General features: G+C 31.0%; 1 protein-coding gene across 1 annotated transcript; it reads right to left on the reverse strand.

Annotated features, from left to right (window-relative positions):
* Nucleotides 1-11,547: 11,547 nt before the first annotated feature.
* LOC112516010 (aspartyl protease family protein 1-like) lies at nt 11,548-15,073 on the reverse strand. The gene is made up of 10 exons (XM_025123019.1): nt 14,766-15,073; nt 14,283-14,418; nt 13,520-13,761; nt 13,206-13,430; nt 12,856-12,991; nt 12,700-12,773; nt 12,533-12,632; nt 12,398-12,455; nt 12,084-12,155; nt 11,548-12,006 (listed from the first exon to the last, which is right to left on the reverse strand). Exons 1-10 carry the CDS (start codon nt 15,071-15,073, stop codon nt 11,804-11,806), a joined length of 1,554 nt encoding a protein of 517 aa, XP_024978787.1. The 3' UTR covers nt 11,548-11,803.
* Nucleotides 15,074-17,423: the final 2,350 nt, after the last annotated feature.

Raw genomic sequence — 17,423 nt, forward strand, 5'->3', positions numbered from 1 at the left:
ACTAATATCGATATATTTTTGTCAAATTTTTATGATATCGTCAAACATATATTTTATTCAAAAATAAAAACATCATCGCTTTCTCAAAATCACATAAAGTCATATTATAACATCGACTGAGATAAAGAATAAAATGAGATATTAAAAACACGATGTATCTCGCTGCATTGCGCGAGTACTCTTCTAGTAATAAAATAATTACTTTTATGGCAAAATATATCATTAGAAAATTTTCATAAAAAAAAATAAAAAGTTTATGTAGTTTTCAATTTTATCCTTTTTCTATATTATTTATTATTATTAATATATGATAAATTATATAAATTAATAAAACTACAGAAATTGTATAAAAATAATATTTTGAGAATAATACATTGAAAGTAAAAAAAAAAACGTAAAATATGTAACACTACATCCCATATTTGTCCAAAACTCTCATATTCCAGCTAACATGAAATCCAAATATTACACATTGGTCCCAAATATACACATTGCTACATAGAAAGTAGCTACAAACTTTTTCTTTTCAGATACGTGACGTGAATGTAACAATTTCATAGGTTCATGTATAACTCAACTTCCACAAAAAAATCATAGATGTAAGGCTATAACATATCCCTTCACTTTACCTTCCGGATGTGCCCGACCTGTAATGCATATTTTCGAAAACAAAATGAGGGTTAGACCATAAAGTCTAGTGAATAATTCCCTTTGTAGCTATTACAGGGTGAAAATCATCTTGAAAAAAAACCGATTTTTGAAAATCAACACATGAACAACAAATATCGCATCGGAACACCATTTGTCACACCATGCAGATGAGATAACCTAACTCCTCTCGTCCTAAAGACGCGACAAGGTTATCTCGTCCTAAAGATGTGACAATCCAAAGTTCTCTCGTCTCAAATGCGCGACAAGGTTCTCTCGTCCCAAAGACGCGACAAGGTTATCTCGTCCCATAAACGCGGCAAGGTTATCTCGTTCTAAAGATGCGACAAGGTTCTCTCGTCCCAAAGATGCAACAACCCAAGATTCTCTTGTCCCAAAAATGCGACAACCAAGGTTCTCTCGTCCCAAAGACGCGACAAGTAACTAACGTCCCATAGATGCGACAACTCAAGGTTCTCTCGTTCTAAAGACGCGAGAACAGTAACATATATGATCAAAATTTCATTTAATAAACCGTTGAGTATGTCACCCTTATTCTAATATACACATTTCCTGATTATGTCATTCTTATTCCAAAATATACACCTCTCCTGATTATCCTACTCTTATTACAATTAGTTGATAACAATATAATCAAACCCAAAATTGTGCTAATAAATAGCACATAATCGTAACATACGGTTTCTTATTAAGAGCATATCAAATAAAGCTTTTTAAAATAAAAACTCACGATGAAGACTTTAAACAACAACAACTAATCAGATTCAAAATCACAGAAAACAACTACTACTTGATGTTTTATAAAAGAATTAAATTTTATTTTATATTGGTAAAATATAAGTCTGTTACATCTTGTTCCATGGGTAGGGTGGAACATTAATGTTCCACTTTGTTCCTGTCTGTTACACATAAAAGTTCTGCCAAACGTGAAACATAGATCTCTGTTCTGTTATGTCACGTCCAATGTACCAAATGCACCCAAAGGCTCGTCGTAATAGCCGTCATGGTACGCCCTGACTTAAGGCTTGTGTTTTACGCCACATTAACTTTAGGACCAATAATATCTATAATAGTGCACATAAATGATTTGAACGCCCACAATTATCTAAAAGTAACGATGTGGATCTATGAATTTAAATGAAGTAGCTTACAATAACATGTACATCATAAACGTTAACACATTTTATTAATTTTGAACCTTAACACCCTCCAAAAAATACATTCTCTTTTAAACTTCGATTCTTGATTTGAATCCCCAAATTTTTCTTTATACCCAACTCCAGTATCATCTTTAGTCGATTAATCTAACAGGATTTAACTCAGTTATCAGTTATCACACATATTTAAACTGAACTTTATCTCTCACACATAAGAAGTAATCAGATCAAGATAAATACAGAGTTAAAGGATAAAAAGAAGACAGAATATTACAGAAAACAGTACAAATACGATTTTACCAAATTAGCCACCAATCAAGGCTTTATTTGTTCTTTAATTAATATGAGTAATCATTATTATTATTATTTTGGGGGTGGGGTGTGATTTTAGTCTTGTGTACAATAACTATTGTGGAATTCAAACTTGGGATGCTTCTTTTTAGTCACTTTGTGAACAATGAGTACAACATAAGAGGGTATTTTTGTCTTTTTAACAAAAATACAAATAATATAAAGACAATACTGACAAATATGTTATGTATTTAAATATGATTTTGACGTTTTAAAAAGCATATATATATATTTATACAAAGTGTCTGATAGTTCGAAACGATCGTTTATACAATAATGAACCAGCCAACAAATATCAAAAACGACAATTGGACCAGAGAACGCAATTGCATTATAAGGTCGCAATTGAACAGATCGAGCAAGTTCGAATTGACGTAACATGAAACCTATTTTTTCATAAAATAAAAGTGATACTGTAGTTGTAAAATCTGATTATATTATAAATAAAATAAAAGGCATGGTACACGATATCAATTAACAACCACAATTATTGTAACAAAATAATGCCACTAACCCCTTAAAAAAGGGTTATGAGTCAACTCGTGTGAACTAACTCGGTATTTTGAGGTACTGAAATATGATATTAATGACGAGTATCATTGACTTTAGAAAATATAATGTAAATAAATTATCTCCTATTTTGTCAACTTGAGTTGTTCAATGTTTTTGGAATTCGTTACGTATACTTGGGAGATGTTTGAAATTGCTTATTTGAAACAACTTATGTTTTTTTACAAAAGTAATTATCAACTTATTATAAGTTAGAAGACTTTAATTTCTTCAAAAACTTCTTAAAACCGGTTTGGCACCGGTATAAGTTGTTTATCCAAACACTCAAAAATGTTTATTACCGGTGCCACACTGGAATAAGTCAATAAGTTGTTTTTATAAGCAATCTCAAACACCCTCTTAGACAATAGACATTGCTAAATTGGACTTAGGCCCAAGTTAGGATCAGGACACGTGAATTTAGAGATGACTAAATTGTGCCTTGTCCGGAATCAGTTAAAACTGGTGATCTAATTTTGGGACCTGTTACATTTTCTTGAAATTTCACAAGCCTTGTCTGAGACTGGTTTTGTTTAGGCTCATTTCTAAAATAATTTTTTATATAAATTATAATGCCAGTATTTTAAGATTTTAACAAAATGTTCATGTTTATGATTTTTTTATCTACTTAAATGTATTATTTAAAGTGTTTCAATATTAAAATTTCAATTTTCGTAATTAAAAATACATGTATAATCTTTTTAAAAATATATATAACAAAACCGTGTTGGACGTGGGATCAGTTACAGGGCCTAGATTGATCCTAGAATTTTTAGTAGGAACCAGGACCAACGACCGAGACAGGGACCTGGACCGGTCGGCCTAGTTTTGAAGGAACCGGTTTGAGCCCAGCCCTGGAGCGATCGACTATCTCTACCACCGGTGATGCTTAGTAAGGACCTCTTAAGGGAATTGGTTTAGAGGCCCATTTACAAGCCCAGTTACATAGGTCCAAACCGATTAAATTTTCTAATCATTAGGTAACAGCTATGTAGCCTCTGGGGACCAATTTGAAGGAGAAGGTCCCGTTGAATTCTTAATAATTAGAGGAGTTTTTTTTTTATAACTTCATTGAAGAAGTCCCGTTTACTAAACAGATTTCCCGCTCCTTTTTTGTTTGTTCCACCACTTTTTATCTTATATTTGTATTGTACGTAGTTATTATAAGATTATATAGTAATAAATACAATAGAATCATAACATTAAAAAAGTGTTCTAATACGTCTAGGAAAAAATCACAACTAACAAGAAGAATTTTTTATGAACGATATCGCAAATTATCAATATTTTGACACACGAAAACGGATTTTTAACACCCTTTTCGTGTGTCGAAGTCTAGGAAGATGAATAAACCCCTCCGAGATATATTTGTTCTCTTCATCTGTCCTTTCTATTTAGCGTTTATTTTTTTATAGGATCTGGCTTAAGTATTGTTTCAATGGGAACTTGATGAGTCGATTTACCTACTGCTATATCCAGAGTTACTCCATGTGTAACACCCCTAAAATAGTAGACAATTTAAACATGAATAATCAAAGCGGACTAAAACTGGAGCAAGACATAATCACCCAATTCACAGGGAAAATAGTATGAGAGTTTACAATGTAATGGAAGGCAGCTAACAACCTATTAATCTAAATCAATTCAAGCCAATGTTATATGAGCATCACTTGTAAGTATATAACCGTTGACATCAGCCAAATCCAGTCTATAATCAATTGTGATCATAAGCTCGTTCACTTGGAAATGACATAATAATCACAATACTAATTTCCAAGCTACAGTAAAAGGGAAGAATTGGAAATTACATAATAATCACAATGAGCATTTTCAATTTACCATTAAGAGTTTCATTCCCTTCACATTTCATAAAAATCGACTTATATGCCTATAGATCCATTGCATTCTAAACATATTTTATAGATATCTTATACTATCGCAGGCACTATCGCGGCAAGTGTACCAAGACCTCCTGCTCATTTTGCCATCCTGGGCGATCCTGACACGCGATAGTGACACTGCCACCATCACTAGGCACTATAGCCCCAAATGTATCAAGAGTGTTTTCCCCATTTTTATCCCTTTGAACTTTTTCTAAAATTGATACTCAAAGCCATCCAAATTCTAGACTTAAAACCAAAACCATAAAAGTATATAAAGATACTTAAAAGTCTTATAATTCTACTTACTGAAATTTTCGGGTATTATAATCCTCTCAACCAATAAATGGGGTAGTCTCACCCAGTGTGTGTTGATCGCACCAGCGTGTTGCAATGAAATGTGTTCCTGCACCAAAGTGTTGTGAGGAAATGAGGTTGTCTCACCCAAGGTGTTACGAGGAAATTATGGTATGTGTTATATGATAAATGGGTATTTTGTGGTTTGATGTGGCAAAAGAGGGTTATTTTGTCAAAACATTATATATTTGTTATTTATTACAAATATGAGCTTTATAAAAGGGTTTTGATGATATTCACCCTGTAATTGCATACAATGAATTTCTCATTAGACCTCAAGGTCTAACCCTCATTTTGGTGTTTTAGAATGTGCATTAGAGGTCAAACAACTAGTTGATAAGGGGAAAGGGTTTTGTGAAGAAATATCAAACAACTAGTTGATAAGGCGAAAGGGTTTTATGAAGAAATATCAAACAACTAGTTGATAAGGCAAAAGGGTTTTATGAAGAAATATATGATTGCCTACATATGGATTTTAGAATAATGTGTTGTTACTTGTACCTGCATGTTGTTTATAGTACAAGTTTTGTATAGAGATTTGTGAAAAAATTTGAAAGCTACTTTTATAATGTAGCTTTTGTATATATATATTTGGGGCAATGTTTATTTGTATTTCTTGATATATGAAATACATGATTATATGCAAATGTGGATCCCGTTGTGTTACATTACTTTTTATAAAGATTAAAATTTATGTAGTATTACACTTTTTTAATCGTATACGAAAGTATATTTATATTTTAATTATTCCAATCTTTTATAAAGATAATAATTTATTATGTTATAACTCAATTATTATCTTAATTATATTTTATATTTTTTATATTTTTTATATTTAAAATCAGATGTTTATCCTGTATTTAATTATATTTATCTGCAGTTAGTTACATAAATTCAAACATGAAACTTTCATAAGTTGTATTTATGTACACTTACTTGTAATCTTAACTTTTAAATAATATGCACCAGTTAGCAGTACTCCATGCATAAAAAATGGTTTTTAAGAGTTTTTATCAAATGTTCTATAATAATATAGTATAGATTATTAAGTCAAAAGATATTCTATATTAGGCTTATTTTGAAAATATTGATAAGCCGATTATAATTAGGGGCAAACTTACTCATGGCTGAGCGGAGTCCCATGCACCCGCTTACTCAATTATCACAAGAGGAAAAAAGTGGAACGTCTTGAAGGTGCATACGCTATATTACGAGGATGCCCTTACATATTTATTACGAGGATGCCCTTAATTTTTTTGAACATGGTTCGCAAGTACATGAACTAAATCTGTAAATTAGTCTAAATACTTCCTCAATTTGTAGAACTGCTATGTGGTACTTCATTATACCATATATATATATAAAAGATCCATTTGTATATATATCACCATCTAATCCAGAAAGTTGTATGTTTTGGAAGAAGCTTGTACAGTTTGGGAAGGGATTTTGATTGATAAAAAGAAAAATCTATTTCAACCAATATGCCCTTAGGCACGACCATACATAATATACAAATCACATTTGGAAATGGTGGACTATTAGCTAGAGCAGCGGGTGCTGTAGCTAAACTGATTGCAAAAGAAGAGAAATTGACCACATTAAAATTACTTTCTAGGGAGGTCCGTTTGATATCCAAAAACTGCTCAGCAACAGTCGGACAAGTTTACAAGTTTTGACCATGTATTTGCGGACCATGTTCAGATTTTTTTTTTTTTTTTTACGTTTTGACCCCTTCGCAAGTTGAGAAGTTGCTACTTGCAGAGGTAGTGACATTTTAGGAGAGAAATGACTAAGAGGTAAATTACCCGGCTGAAATGGTTATTTATGTTAATTTTCCATTTTTTAATGTATTTATTTCATATAAAATTATTTATTTTAATATGATAAGATATAAAGTGAAAAAGTAAGAGATATAAAGTAAAATAAATAACTAATTATAAGGTATAATGTGTAATTTAAAATATAATGCGATTTTATTTGGTTTTGAGAAAACGATAATACTTTTATTTTTGAATAAAATATAAATATGAAGATATCATAAAAAATTGAAAAAAATTGATATTTGTATCAAACTAACTATTTAAAATTTCTCGTTTTCTGTGTATTACTTTAATTAATAATTTTTTTATAAAAATGATAATCAAGTATTTGGTTAGAAGTCAATAATTATCCTAATTATATTTTAGATTTTTTATATTTAAAATGAGATGTTTATCATTTATTTGATTATGTTTATCTGTAGTTAGTTACACGAATTCAAACATGAAACTTTAATAAGTTATATTTATGATTTGCTTGTAATCTTGAATTTTAAGTAATCTATACTATATTATAAAACATTTGGCTAAAACTCTTATAAACTTTTAAAACTCTTAAAAACTCTTAAACTCGTTCATCCCTAAACGATTTCATCTCTATCCAATTTCATCCCATATCTGAATTCGTGTAACTAACTGCAGATAAACACAATCAAATACATGATAAATATCTCATTTTAAATATAAAAAATCTAAAATATAATTAGTATAATCATTAAATTCTAACATAATACTTAATTATTTTTTTATAAAATTTATAATATTAAACCAAAAATAAATTGTCTTATTATTAAACTTAAATTAAATCATATCTATACTATATTATAAAACATTTGATAAAAACTCTTAAAAACGATTTTTTATACACGAAGTACTGTTTATTGATGCATATTACTTAAAATTTAAGATTACAAGAAAATTGTGCATAAGTACAACTTATTAAAGCTCCATATTTGAATTCGTCTAACTAACTGCAGATAAACACAATCAAATACATGATAAATATCTCATTTTAAATATAAAAAATCTAAAATATAATTAGGATAATCATTGATAACTAACATAATACTTAGTTATTATTTTTATAAAAAATTAATTATTAAATCTAAATTAAATTTCTTTGTTAATAAACCTAAATTAAATTATAATAAAAAATTAATTAAGAAAATTACACCAAAACACAAGAACTTTTAAAAAGATTAATTTAATACTAATATCGATATTTTTTTAAAAATTTTATGATATTTTTAAATTTATATTTTATTCAAAAATAAAAACATTATCACTTTCTCAAAACCACATAAAACCAATGTTTACTTAAAATTGAAGATTACAAGTAAATTATGCAAAAGTACAACTTGTTAAAGCTCGATTTTTTTATTCGTATAACTAATTGCGCATAAACATAATCAAATAGAGGATAAACATCTTATTTTAAAATATGAAAAATCTAAAATATAATTAGGACAATCATTAAGTTTTAACAGAATACTTAACTATTATCTTTATATAAAATGTTATATTATTAAACCAAAAATAAATTATTTCATTATTAAACTTAAATCAAATTATAATAAAAAAATCAAAGAAATTACATAAAAAATGAGAACTTTTAAATAGTTGATGTGATATTAACATTGATATATTTTTTTTTCAAATTTTTATGATATTTTCAAATTTATATTTTATTCAAAAATAAAATCATTATTATTTTTTAAAAACACATAAAATCGTATTATAACATCGACAGAGACAAAAAAATAAAATAGAACATTAAAATCGAGATGTATCTCGCTGCATTGCGCGAGTACCCTTCTAGTATGCATAAATAAATAGTACCTCATTTATAAAAAAAATGATTTTTAAGAGTTTTTGTCAAATATTTTATAATACAACTATAAGGGTTTCCGCGCAATGCAGCGAGATGTATCTCGATTTCAGTGTTTTATTTTATTTTTTTGGTCTATGTAGATGTTATAATACGAATTTATGTGGTTTTGAGTAAACAATAATGTTATTCTAAATAAAATATAAATTTGAAGATATCATAAAGATTAAAAATATATATAAAAGTTCTCATTCTTTTGTGTAATTTCTTTAATTCAATTTTCTTGTTATAATTTAATTTAGGTTTAATGATGAAATAATTTATTTTTGGTTTAATAACATAATTTTTTATGAATATAATACCTAAGGATTATATTAGAACTCAATAATTATCTTAATTATATTTTAGATTTTGTATTTAAAATAAGAATTTTATCATGTATGTGATTATATTTATCTATAGTTAGTTACACGAATTCAATCATAGAGCTTAATAAGTTATACTACATACAATTTATTTGTAATATTGAATTTTAAATAATATGCATCAATAATCAGTATGTCATGTAAAAAAATGATTTTTAAAAGTTTTTGTCAAATATTTTATAATATAGTATAGATATAAATTTATATAATAATAGATAAATAAACTTACTTTATCCATTGTGGAATTTTATTTTATTGAAGTGACAAAAAGAATATGATAAATGAGTTTCTTAAGAGTTTTTATCACTCGATATTCTAATATTATTAATGCTAAAATCTCCAACAAATTTTCTATTAAAAAAAAGATATTTTCGATATTTTTTTTAATCCATCCTCTAAAAGTTCATTTAAAAAAAAGATAAAGTTGAAATATTTTCTAAAACTTAATGGAAAAATAATAGAAATTATTATTATTTATTATTGCTGCCGACATATGAAGTTGAATTTAATTTTATTTTTTTATATTAAAATGTAAAAATAAATATTTTTGATGGTACAATTAATAATGAAGTTTGTTAATGTAATCTTTTTCTTGATAATATAATCAAAAGATTCTGATGGAGATGCACTATAAATACCCCATGCCTCCCCCCCCTCTAATCATATCATATCATATCGTCTCTCTCCCTCTTTCTTTTTTTCTCTCTCTACCTCTCCCTCGTCTTCGATCGACGGCGACAGGAGAGAGGCGACGGGCATTTTTGCCCTACTATTCTACTTTCACCCCTTATAACTCTCACGGTTTTCTCTTTCTCCATTTCTAGGGTTTTCTCCTTCTCCATTTCTAGGTTTTTCTCATTCTTCGTTTCTAGGGTTATCTCGTTCTTGATTTCTAGGGTTTTCTCATTCTTCGTTTCTAGGGTTATCTGGTTCTTGATTTCTAGGGTTATCTGGTTCTTGATTTCTAGGGTTTTCTCAAACACCTCACAACCTGATGGTGTTCGCCCCTTCTTTTCAAAACTAGACATACCGCTTCCAGGCTTTTTTTCGTCTTTCATTTTTTAGGGTTTCCCTATAACCTCGGTGTGTATGTGTATATATGTAATGTATATATAACCTCAGTCTCTGTCTGTGTGTGTGTGTGTGATTGCGACCTAGGTATTTTGTTGTGATGAGTGAGTGTGTGTTAGGTTGGTAGGTGGAGAGGAGAACATCTGACACATGAATGAGGGATGGTCTCCCAAATCTTTTGATATATCTCATCACTATAATCTCATATTTAATAAACGATGTTATCATCAAATCATTTTCACAATAAACCCCACAAAATGGATCACAAGGGCTGGATTGAATAATGTGATATTACCCCTTTATCTAGTTAATATTTACGGTTTTAACCCGTCAAGTACCGAATAATTTCTATCATGGGTATATAAAAGATAGAATAGTAGTTTTAAAAGTTTTACAAATAATAAGTAAACGGGTTTATATATGAATCAGTTAACATATGAACTAATTAACGGGTTCGATTATGAACATATAGTTCATATATGTATTATATACATTCACATATGAATCCGTTTGTTGTTTATTTGTAAAAGTTACGAAACATTCTCTCTATCTTCTACATACTATACAAGAAAGGATAGTACTATCCAAGGTTTTACAATCAAAACCACAAATATTGAACAGACGAGATGAAGGGCTAGGATTATTTTTACTTCTCAAATATTTACCACTTATCAAATGAACATTTCTCTTAATATATATACAAATGAGTTATATAGAGATGAAAAATAATTTGAAAATATATGTATATAAAGATAGTACGTGATGGTGTAATTGTTTAATCCAGATATTAATAGAGATTCTACAATCATATTAAATTCAAGAAATAAAAAAAATATCAGGTTCATTGGATTGTATTTAAATAAAAGTAATTCAATATTAACTCAATACCTATAGTTTGAAGATTTTACAACTCGATCAGACATCAAATTGCTTCTGATTAAGTTACTTTGCGTTGGGTTGGGTTGATCGAGTTGGTAAGATTTTGGACCACCCCTAACCGGCTATGGCAACTTTTTAGTTTTTGACGACTAGGCACTAGGGATTCAAAACCCGACCAATCCAACCAAAACCAAAAGAAAACAATCCAACCCAAAGCAATCAAATGTCTAATCTAGTTGTAAAATATTCAAATATAAATATCATGTCTACATACATTACATCATCCCGAACCCTACTTTCCAATGAGAGTTGCTTATAATAGGTTTGATTGATTTGGTTATATTTTTTGTATATAATTCACAAGTACACAATTGTATTTGTGTTTATTTTCATATTATTTTAATCATATATTCATATTTTTACTTAAAAGGAGACTATAGTTGTGTTTTACTTGTATTTGAAGTTATATTTTGATTTCATTATATTATATTAGCTCATAGTTTAAATCCATAAACTAATCAGACACCATATGACAGGTTACAACAAACATTATCTTTATGCTCTAATTTAACCGGTTTCATTACTTCATGTCAAATAAAATGTTCAGAAACGTTCTTAAAATCCGCACTTGCTGTTTGACTCGTAACAACTATCTGAATCCACCAAAGGCTGACCGAAAACCCGAAACATGAAATATATTTACCAAAATGATCACTTCTAATGTGCTATTTACACTATTTGCTATTGAGAATTGAGTTCAGGCCATCAACAAAAATCGTATAACTCCCATCAGGGTTTTTTTCAAGAACCAAAGACCGAGCTATAACCAAAGAAAGAATAGGAACAAAAAGCAAAGACACGTTTGAGTTGAATAACAAGAACGCTTACTGTAAAACGGTGAACCAACAGAGGTCCGAGCCGTGGTTTGGGTCCGACCTTGTAGCCCAGCCGCAACAGCAGGAGGAACGTTGTTGGGGTTCAAAGGTGTCGTACGCGAATCACTTGAAATCTCAATGTCATAACCTTCATTGAAAAACAACCGTCAGATATTGATATCCTTTATTTATTTGCCAAAATGTATATCTGTAACTCTAACTTACAATCGGACTTTTTCCAGCCAAGAACAAGTTCTTCTCTATCAAATACGATACGGTAGCCAGTCATGAAGTTCTCTGTATAAGGATCAACCAAATAGGTTTGCATATATATATACACAAAAGATTTGAAAAGACGCTTTACTCTTTGAAGGCAGAAGTTAGGTTTGCATACATCTGACCCCCACACCTCACCTTTTAGTGGGAAATATTGGGTTCATTTACTTTATGTATCTATGAATGTTCATATGTATTTATCTATGTATATATGTAAATATCCATGCATGTATGTACATATTGTATTGTAATTGAGGACTTACGGCCGATGATGTTCAATTCTGCACTTCTGATAACAGCAAGACAATACACAACTTCCCGCTGCATCATAAGTAGGGGGATGATTATGAGCAGGAAATACGTCAATATATGTTTCAGAAATTTATCACGTGACTTACATTTGTGGAGATAACAATAACCGGATCGTAGATGAAAAATTGACCTTCCCCTTTCATTGTTAAGCTCATACTCGGGATCAGACTAGTATTTGCATTAGGACTACACAGATCATAAACAGACATCAAATAAAATTCAGTACCAAAAGACATGGAAAATTAAAGTATACCTCATATCATAACAATATTCAAAAGGAATCCTCTGATCAGTTGGGTGTCGTGAATCTTTCGTTTGTGCATGGAACTGTGGAAGAACGAAGAGGCAAGTTTAAAAAAGTGTATAAATGGAAATCCCATAAATTCTTTATGTTTCTAGATTTGCTTACCCTCTGTGTCAGCCTCGTATAATGGGGGTCGACCAGATAGGTAAAGGAGGTACCCGAATCAAAAAGAGCCGTGAAACACGAGTCAATGAGAGAGGAACCAACACGAAGCTGCGTCACTGTAATATTATAGGTCGGACTGCACAAGAAAACCAAATTTAAACATTGAATAATAGGGAAATGAAAGAAGTTCAGAATCGAACTGTAAAACAAACCAAACAAACCCTGTATATCCCACCACCTAAAGGTGGGATATGTTTTGGTAAGATGTAGGCAGACCTGACGTATAACCCACAAAGAGTAGAGTGGTTGTCTTAGCGCAAACTGTGAGAAAGAAAGAATTTGCAACTTACTGAGATGAATCTAAATTAAAGGGTGTGACTTCCTGATCAAGGCTTCCTTTATCACCGAAACTAATCCTACCAGTTCCGTCATGTCCAAAACACATAGAGAAAGAATCTGCTGTGTATCCTTCTCTAGATAAAATGCTAGGAACTGATATTTTTTCAAAACCGAGCCCAAAAAGACCATTCGGAGCAGCAATATCTAGAAACGAACCACTTTGCACCTGCCCACATCTGCAAATTTCAAATAGGAAGACAATTATAGCGAATATGACTAGAGCCGTTTAAGTCTACTCAAGGAAAGGGAATATTAGGAATTTTACCCAAAAGTGACAAAGGCATCAATGATTTGACCATTGCTATCCTCTGTTTCTAAGTGCAGAAGATCCTCCATTAAAATCCCGGAAGTTGAAGTTTGAGACGAGACATAAGAAACAGAATAGGGACAAGTATTAAATGCTTCGCTTCCTGGACATTCATGACGATGGGTGCACATACTGTGGTTGCACGTAATCTTTTTGCTTGTTGATGATCCCGTTGGGCTGTATATGCTCAACTTAAATTCCTAACAAAATTACCAATACAACAATATGAGATGTTAATGAAGCACTGATGATACACTTAGCATAGTTCAATATCCTAACCATGGTTTCTCTGTTCTTGAGAACCATTTGACCTATTTAGTTAAAAGATTCCATTTTAAACGGTCTCTCTACCCCTTGGGGAAAAGGTAAAGGTCTGCATACATCTTATTTAATCGTTCAGAAAAGACGGTTAGACCTACTTTGTTAAGGCATTTTGGCACCTAAATTACAACCCCCCGAATGGTGCCAAATTTGGAGATGCATTTGCAGAATGTACCATTAAGTGTAGCTAAGAGTTCTGAGTAATGCTAAAATAGGATTTTACTCGCTTCATAGTTCATCGTAATAAATTGCAACAGTTTTCATTATGGCACACCCATATCAGTTGCAACTTCTCTTTTTCGATTGTGTGCCATAGGATGATCCGTTCTTATGTGATGGACCAAAAAAGAAACAACATCCCAAATTGTGAGGAAGTAGAGTAGAAACAAAAGTAGCATACAGAGCTATAAGCTGTGTTATCAATGGAGGCACATCTACTGCAATCACATGGCACCCAGAATAGATCACTCCCGGTATCAAGTGCCACCATAAACTTCTGCCCTGGCGTCCCCAATGAAACCGTTGTGTAATGCAAACTATATTAACAAAAACAGCAGATAATTAGAAGCTGCAATCAAAAACATCTTATTTAATTGTCATTTCTGAGCATTGAATTGGAAAATGGGTACTCCATTTGAGTTAATTTGTTAGTATTCATGTCTAGTTTGATTCAGTAAATCATGTAATACTAGCCAACACATTCTGTTGTTTGATCACCCCCAAACCCCCTAGAGGAAACCCTAAATTGAAGTTAATGATCGCATGGATTTATTTATTATGAATTGTACAGTATGCATCTGATCTCACAAACCCTAAATCAAGAAGTGGAGATAAATAACAAAGAAAACAAGAAGGGAGAAATAAATAAGAAAAAAATACATACAAACCCAAAGAGCTGATACGAAAACTAGAATTTCCATCGGAGAAAGTAAGGCGTTGTTCGCCGGAATCCGAGAGCCTCCGACCTCGGAATATCTTGTCATGGTTGGCCAATTGAGAATAGTATTCAACACTGCCTTTGGCCGGAAAATCACCGGGGGTGAACTTGTTAATACCTTCCGACCACTTTTTGACGGGGTCGGAGAAGCGGTGGTGCATCTTCAACGTGAAAACGCAGGCATTAGAGTGATGAACGAGTTTGTTGGCCCAAATTGAAAGAAAAACGATGAAGATGATGAAAAAAGATTGCATTTAGTTTGTTGAGGTAGGGTTTGTCATCTAGTTGGATGAAATTGGCAAGTTTTGAAGAATCCAAGATCTGTAAATCGGAGGAGATGGTGGTGGTGGGAGTGACGGTTGGTGGGAAAGCTTTCCAGATTTTAAACGCCGAAAAACTGTATGAATGATTGAATCACATACTTTTTTTAAATAAAATAATATTATTTTTATGTATTATTTTTTTATATAAATATTTGATAGATTTTACTGATTTTTTTTGTAAGCGTTTACCAGGTAAAAGTATGGTATATGTAAGATATTCATTAGGATATGGTTAAAGATCGATTAGGTAACTGAGATTTTGATACTGGTTAGGTGGGCGTTGATGTTAACCGAGTTAACACACTCAGTTATATCAATGCTTGAAGTAAGCCACTCAACCAGAAATAGCCAAATTAGGCAACGTTTGGCTTGGGATCAATTGGAACCCGCAATGGTCCAACGGTTCGAGACTGGTTGTATTTTTTATGAAATTTTTAAGTCCCATCTTGGGACCAATTAAATTTTAACAGTTTTAAATTTTCCATTCAAAATTTTCAAGTTTTTTTTTTTGTTTTCGCAGATTTTTTTATCTATTTAAATATATTATTTAAAGTATATTTCAATATTAAATTTTAAAAATTACATTTTTAAAATAATATTTTTATGTAAAAAAGATTTTCTTTAAAAACCAAGTCGTGCCTGGGACCGGACCAGTCCCGTAGGACCTATAACTAGGCCTAAATTAATCCTAGGATTTTTGGTCGGGACCGGCCAACCCGATTTTAAAGGGGGCAATTTGATACCAATCTGGCCTGACTCGGGACCAATTTGGGACCTGACTGGCCTGGCTCGTGATCGATATTTAGCCATCTCTAATGTTGACTGCTAAGAATTGAGTCGATAGTATGTAAACACTAAACTATAAATAGGTCCTAAATGAAATTAACTTTTATGAGTTTCTTTTTTAATTTATTTATAATAAGCTATGATTTTCGTCCGTGTGTTTTGATGTTTATAATGATTTTCATCCCTGGTCTTTAAAAACTGTTTTTTTTTCTTTTGTTTAATTATTCTTAATTTTTTAAATTATAAAAAAAAAAAAAAAAAACCTAAAAACTAAGTTACTCTTGATTTATAGCCTTCCATGAGCGTTAACGTGGTATTGGAGACAATTCTCGTGTCATGACGGACACCATGAGACATATTTTAGATAGCTAATTTGTAGTTGATAGCAACGTCATAAATTACTTTATTAAATATAGTTTTCCGGTGTTTAAAATTTTGAAAATATCCCCACCTACCATCACTCTCATTATCTACTTTGATTTAGAGATCTTTGATTCTTCGATACATATCGTTTTCTTTCTAGTAAATGACAAACCACCTCAACAAACTGAATGCAATCTTTATTCACCATATGCATCGTTTTTCGTTCAATTTGGGCCAACAAATCCCGTTCATCATTCTAATGTTTGTGTCTTCAAGTTGAAGGTGTGTCACAGCTTTTATGGTTCAGTCAATGAATGACGATATTGACAAGCTCATGCACGATGGCTTCTCCTACCACTGGCAGTGTTGAGCATTATTCTTAATTGGTTGACTACGATAAAATATTCCGAGACCGAGGTTCTTCGATTTCGACGAACAATGCCGCACGTTCACTTTCGCCGGTGACAATTCTAGTTTTTGTATCAAGTCCTTGGGTTTGTATGCATTTTTCTTATTCATCGTGTCGTTTTTGCTCTTTTAATTTATCTCGAGTTCTTGATTTAGGGTTTGTATAATCTAGGTTAAAATTTTAGAAAGTCGATTAGATTGATGCAAATTAAGGGGGTGTTTGGGATTGCTTATTTAAAACAACTTATGTATTTTTGTAAAAATGCTTATTAACTTATGTGGTATCAAACTGGAGTTAAATAAAACAAGGTTAAAATTGTAAAATGGTAATAAGCAGTTTTTCATAAGTCAGAAAAGATTAACTTATCAAAAACAGCTTATTACCGGTTTGTCACCGATATAAGCAGTTTTTTTCTTATCCAAATAATAGAAAACAAATTATCATCGGTGCCAAACTGAAATAAGTTAAGAAACAACTTTTATAAGCAATCCCAAACACCCCCCTAACTCTAAATGACATTGATCGAGAAAAACAATAGACGATATAGTCAATGAACGAAAATCGTAGTTTACGAGTATAATAATTTAGTGCATCATACCATTATTTTTCAAAATAGAAAAAGTGAGAGCGAAAAAGGTAAATAAGTGGAAGTAGAGGGACCATTTATTAAAATTTGCATATGTTTATCAAGTCAAGGTTTAAAGTCTTGACAGTACTCGGTTA

The sequence above is a fragment of the Cynara cardunculus genome, assembly GCF_001531365.2.
Source record: "Cynara cardunculus var. scolymus isolate 2C chromosome LG 7, CcrdV1, whole genome shotgun sequence".
Classification (NCBI taxonomy): domain Eukaryota; kingdom Viridiplantae; phylum Streptophyta; class Magnoliopsida; order Asterales; family Asteraceae; genus Cynara; species Cynara cardunculus.

What these genes read in the sequence shown, in the direction of transcription:
- LOC112516010 (XM_025123019.1), bottom strand. Translation starts at nt 15,073, where the DNA reads ATGCAATCTTTTTTCATCATCTTCATCGTTTTTCTTTCAATTTGGGCC. An exon ending in ATACGAGGCTGACACAGAGG is followed by an intron (nt 12,774 to 12,855) that starts GTAAGCAAATCT and finishes GTTCTTCCACAG; the next exon opens with TTCCATGCACAAACGAAAGA. An exon ending in GAATATTGTTATGATATGAG is followed by an intron (nt 12,633 to 12,699) that starts GTATACTTTAAT and finishes TGATCTGTGTAG; the next exon opens with TCCTAATGCAAATACTAGTC.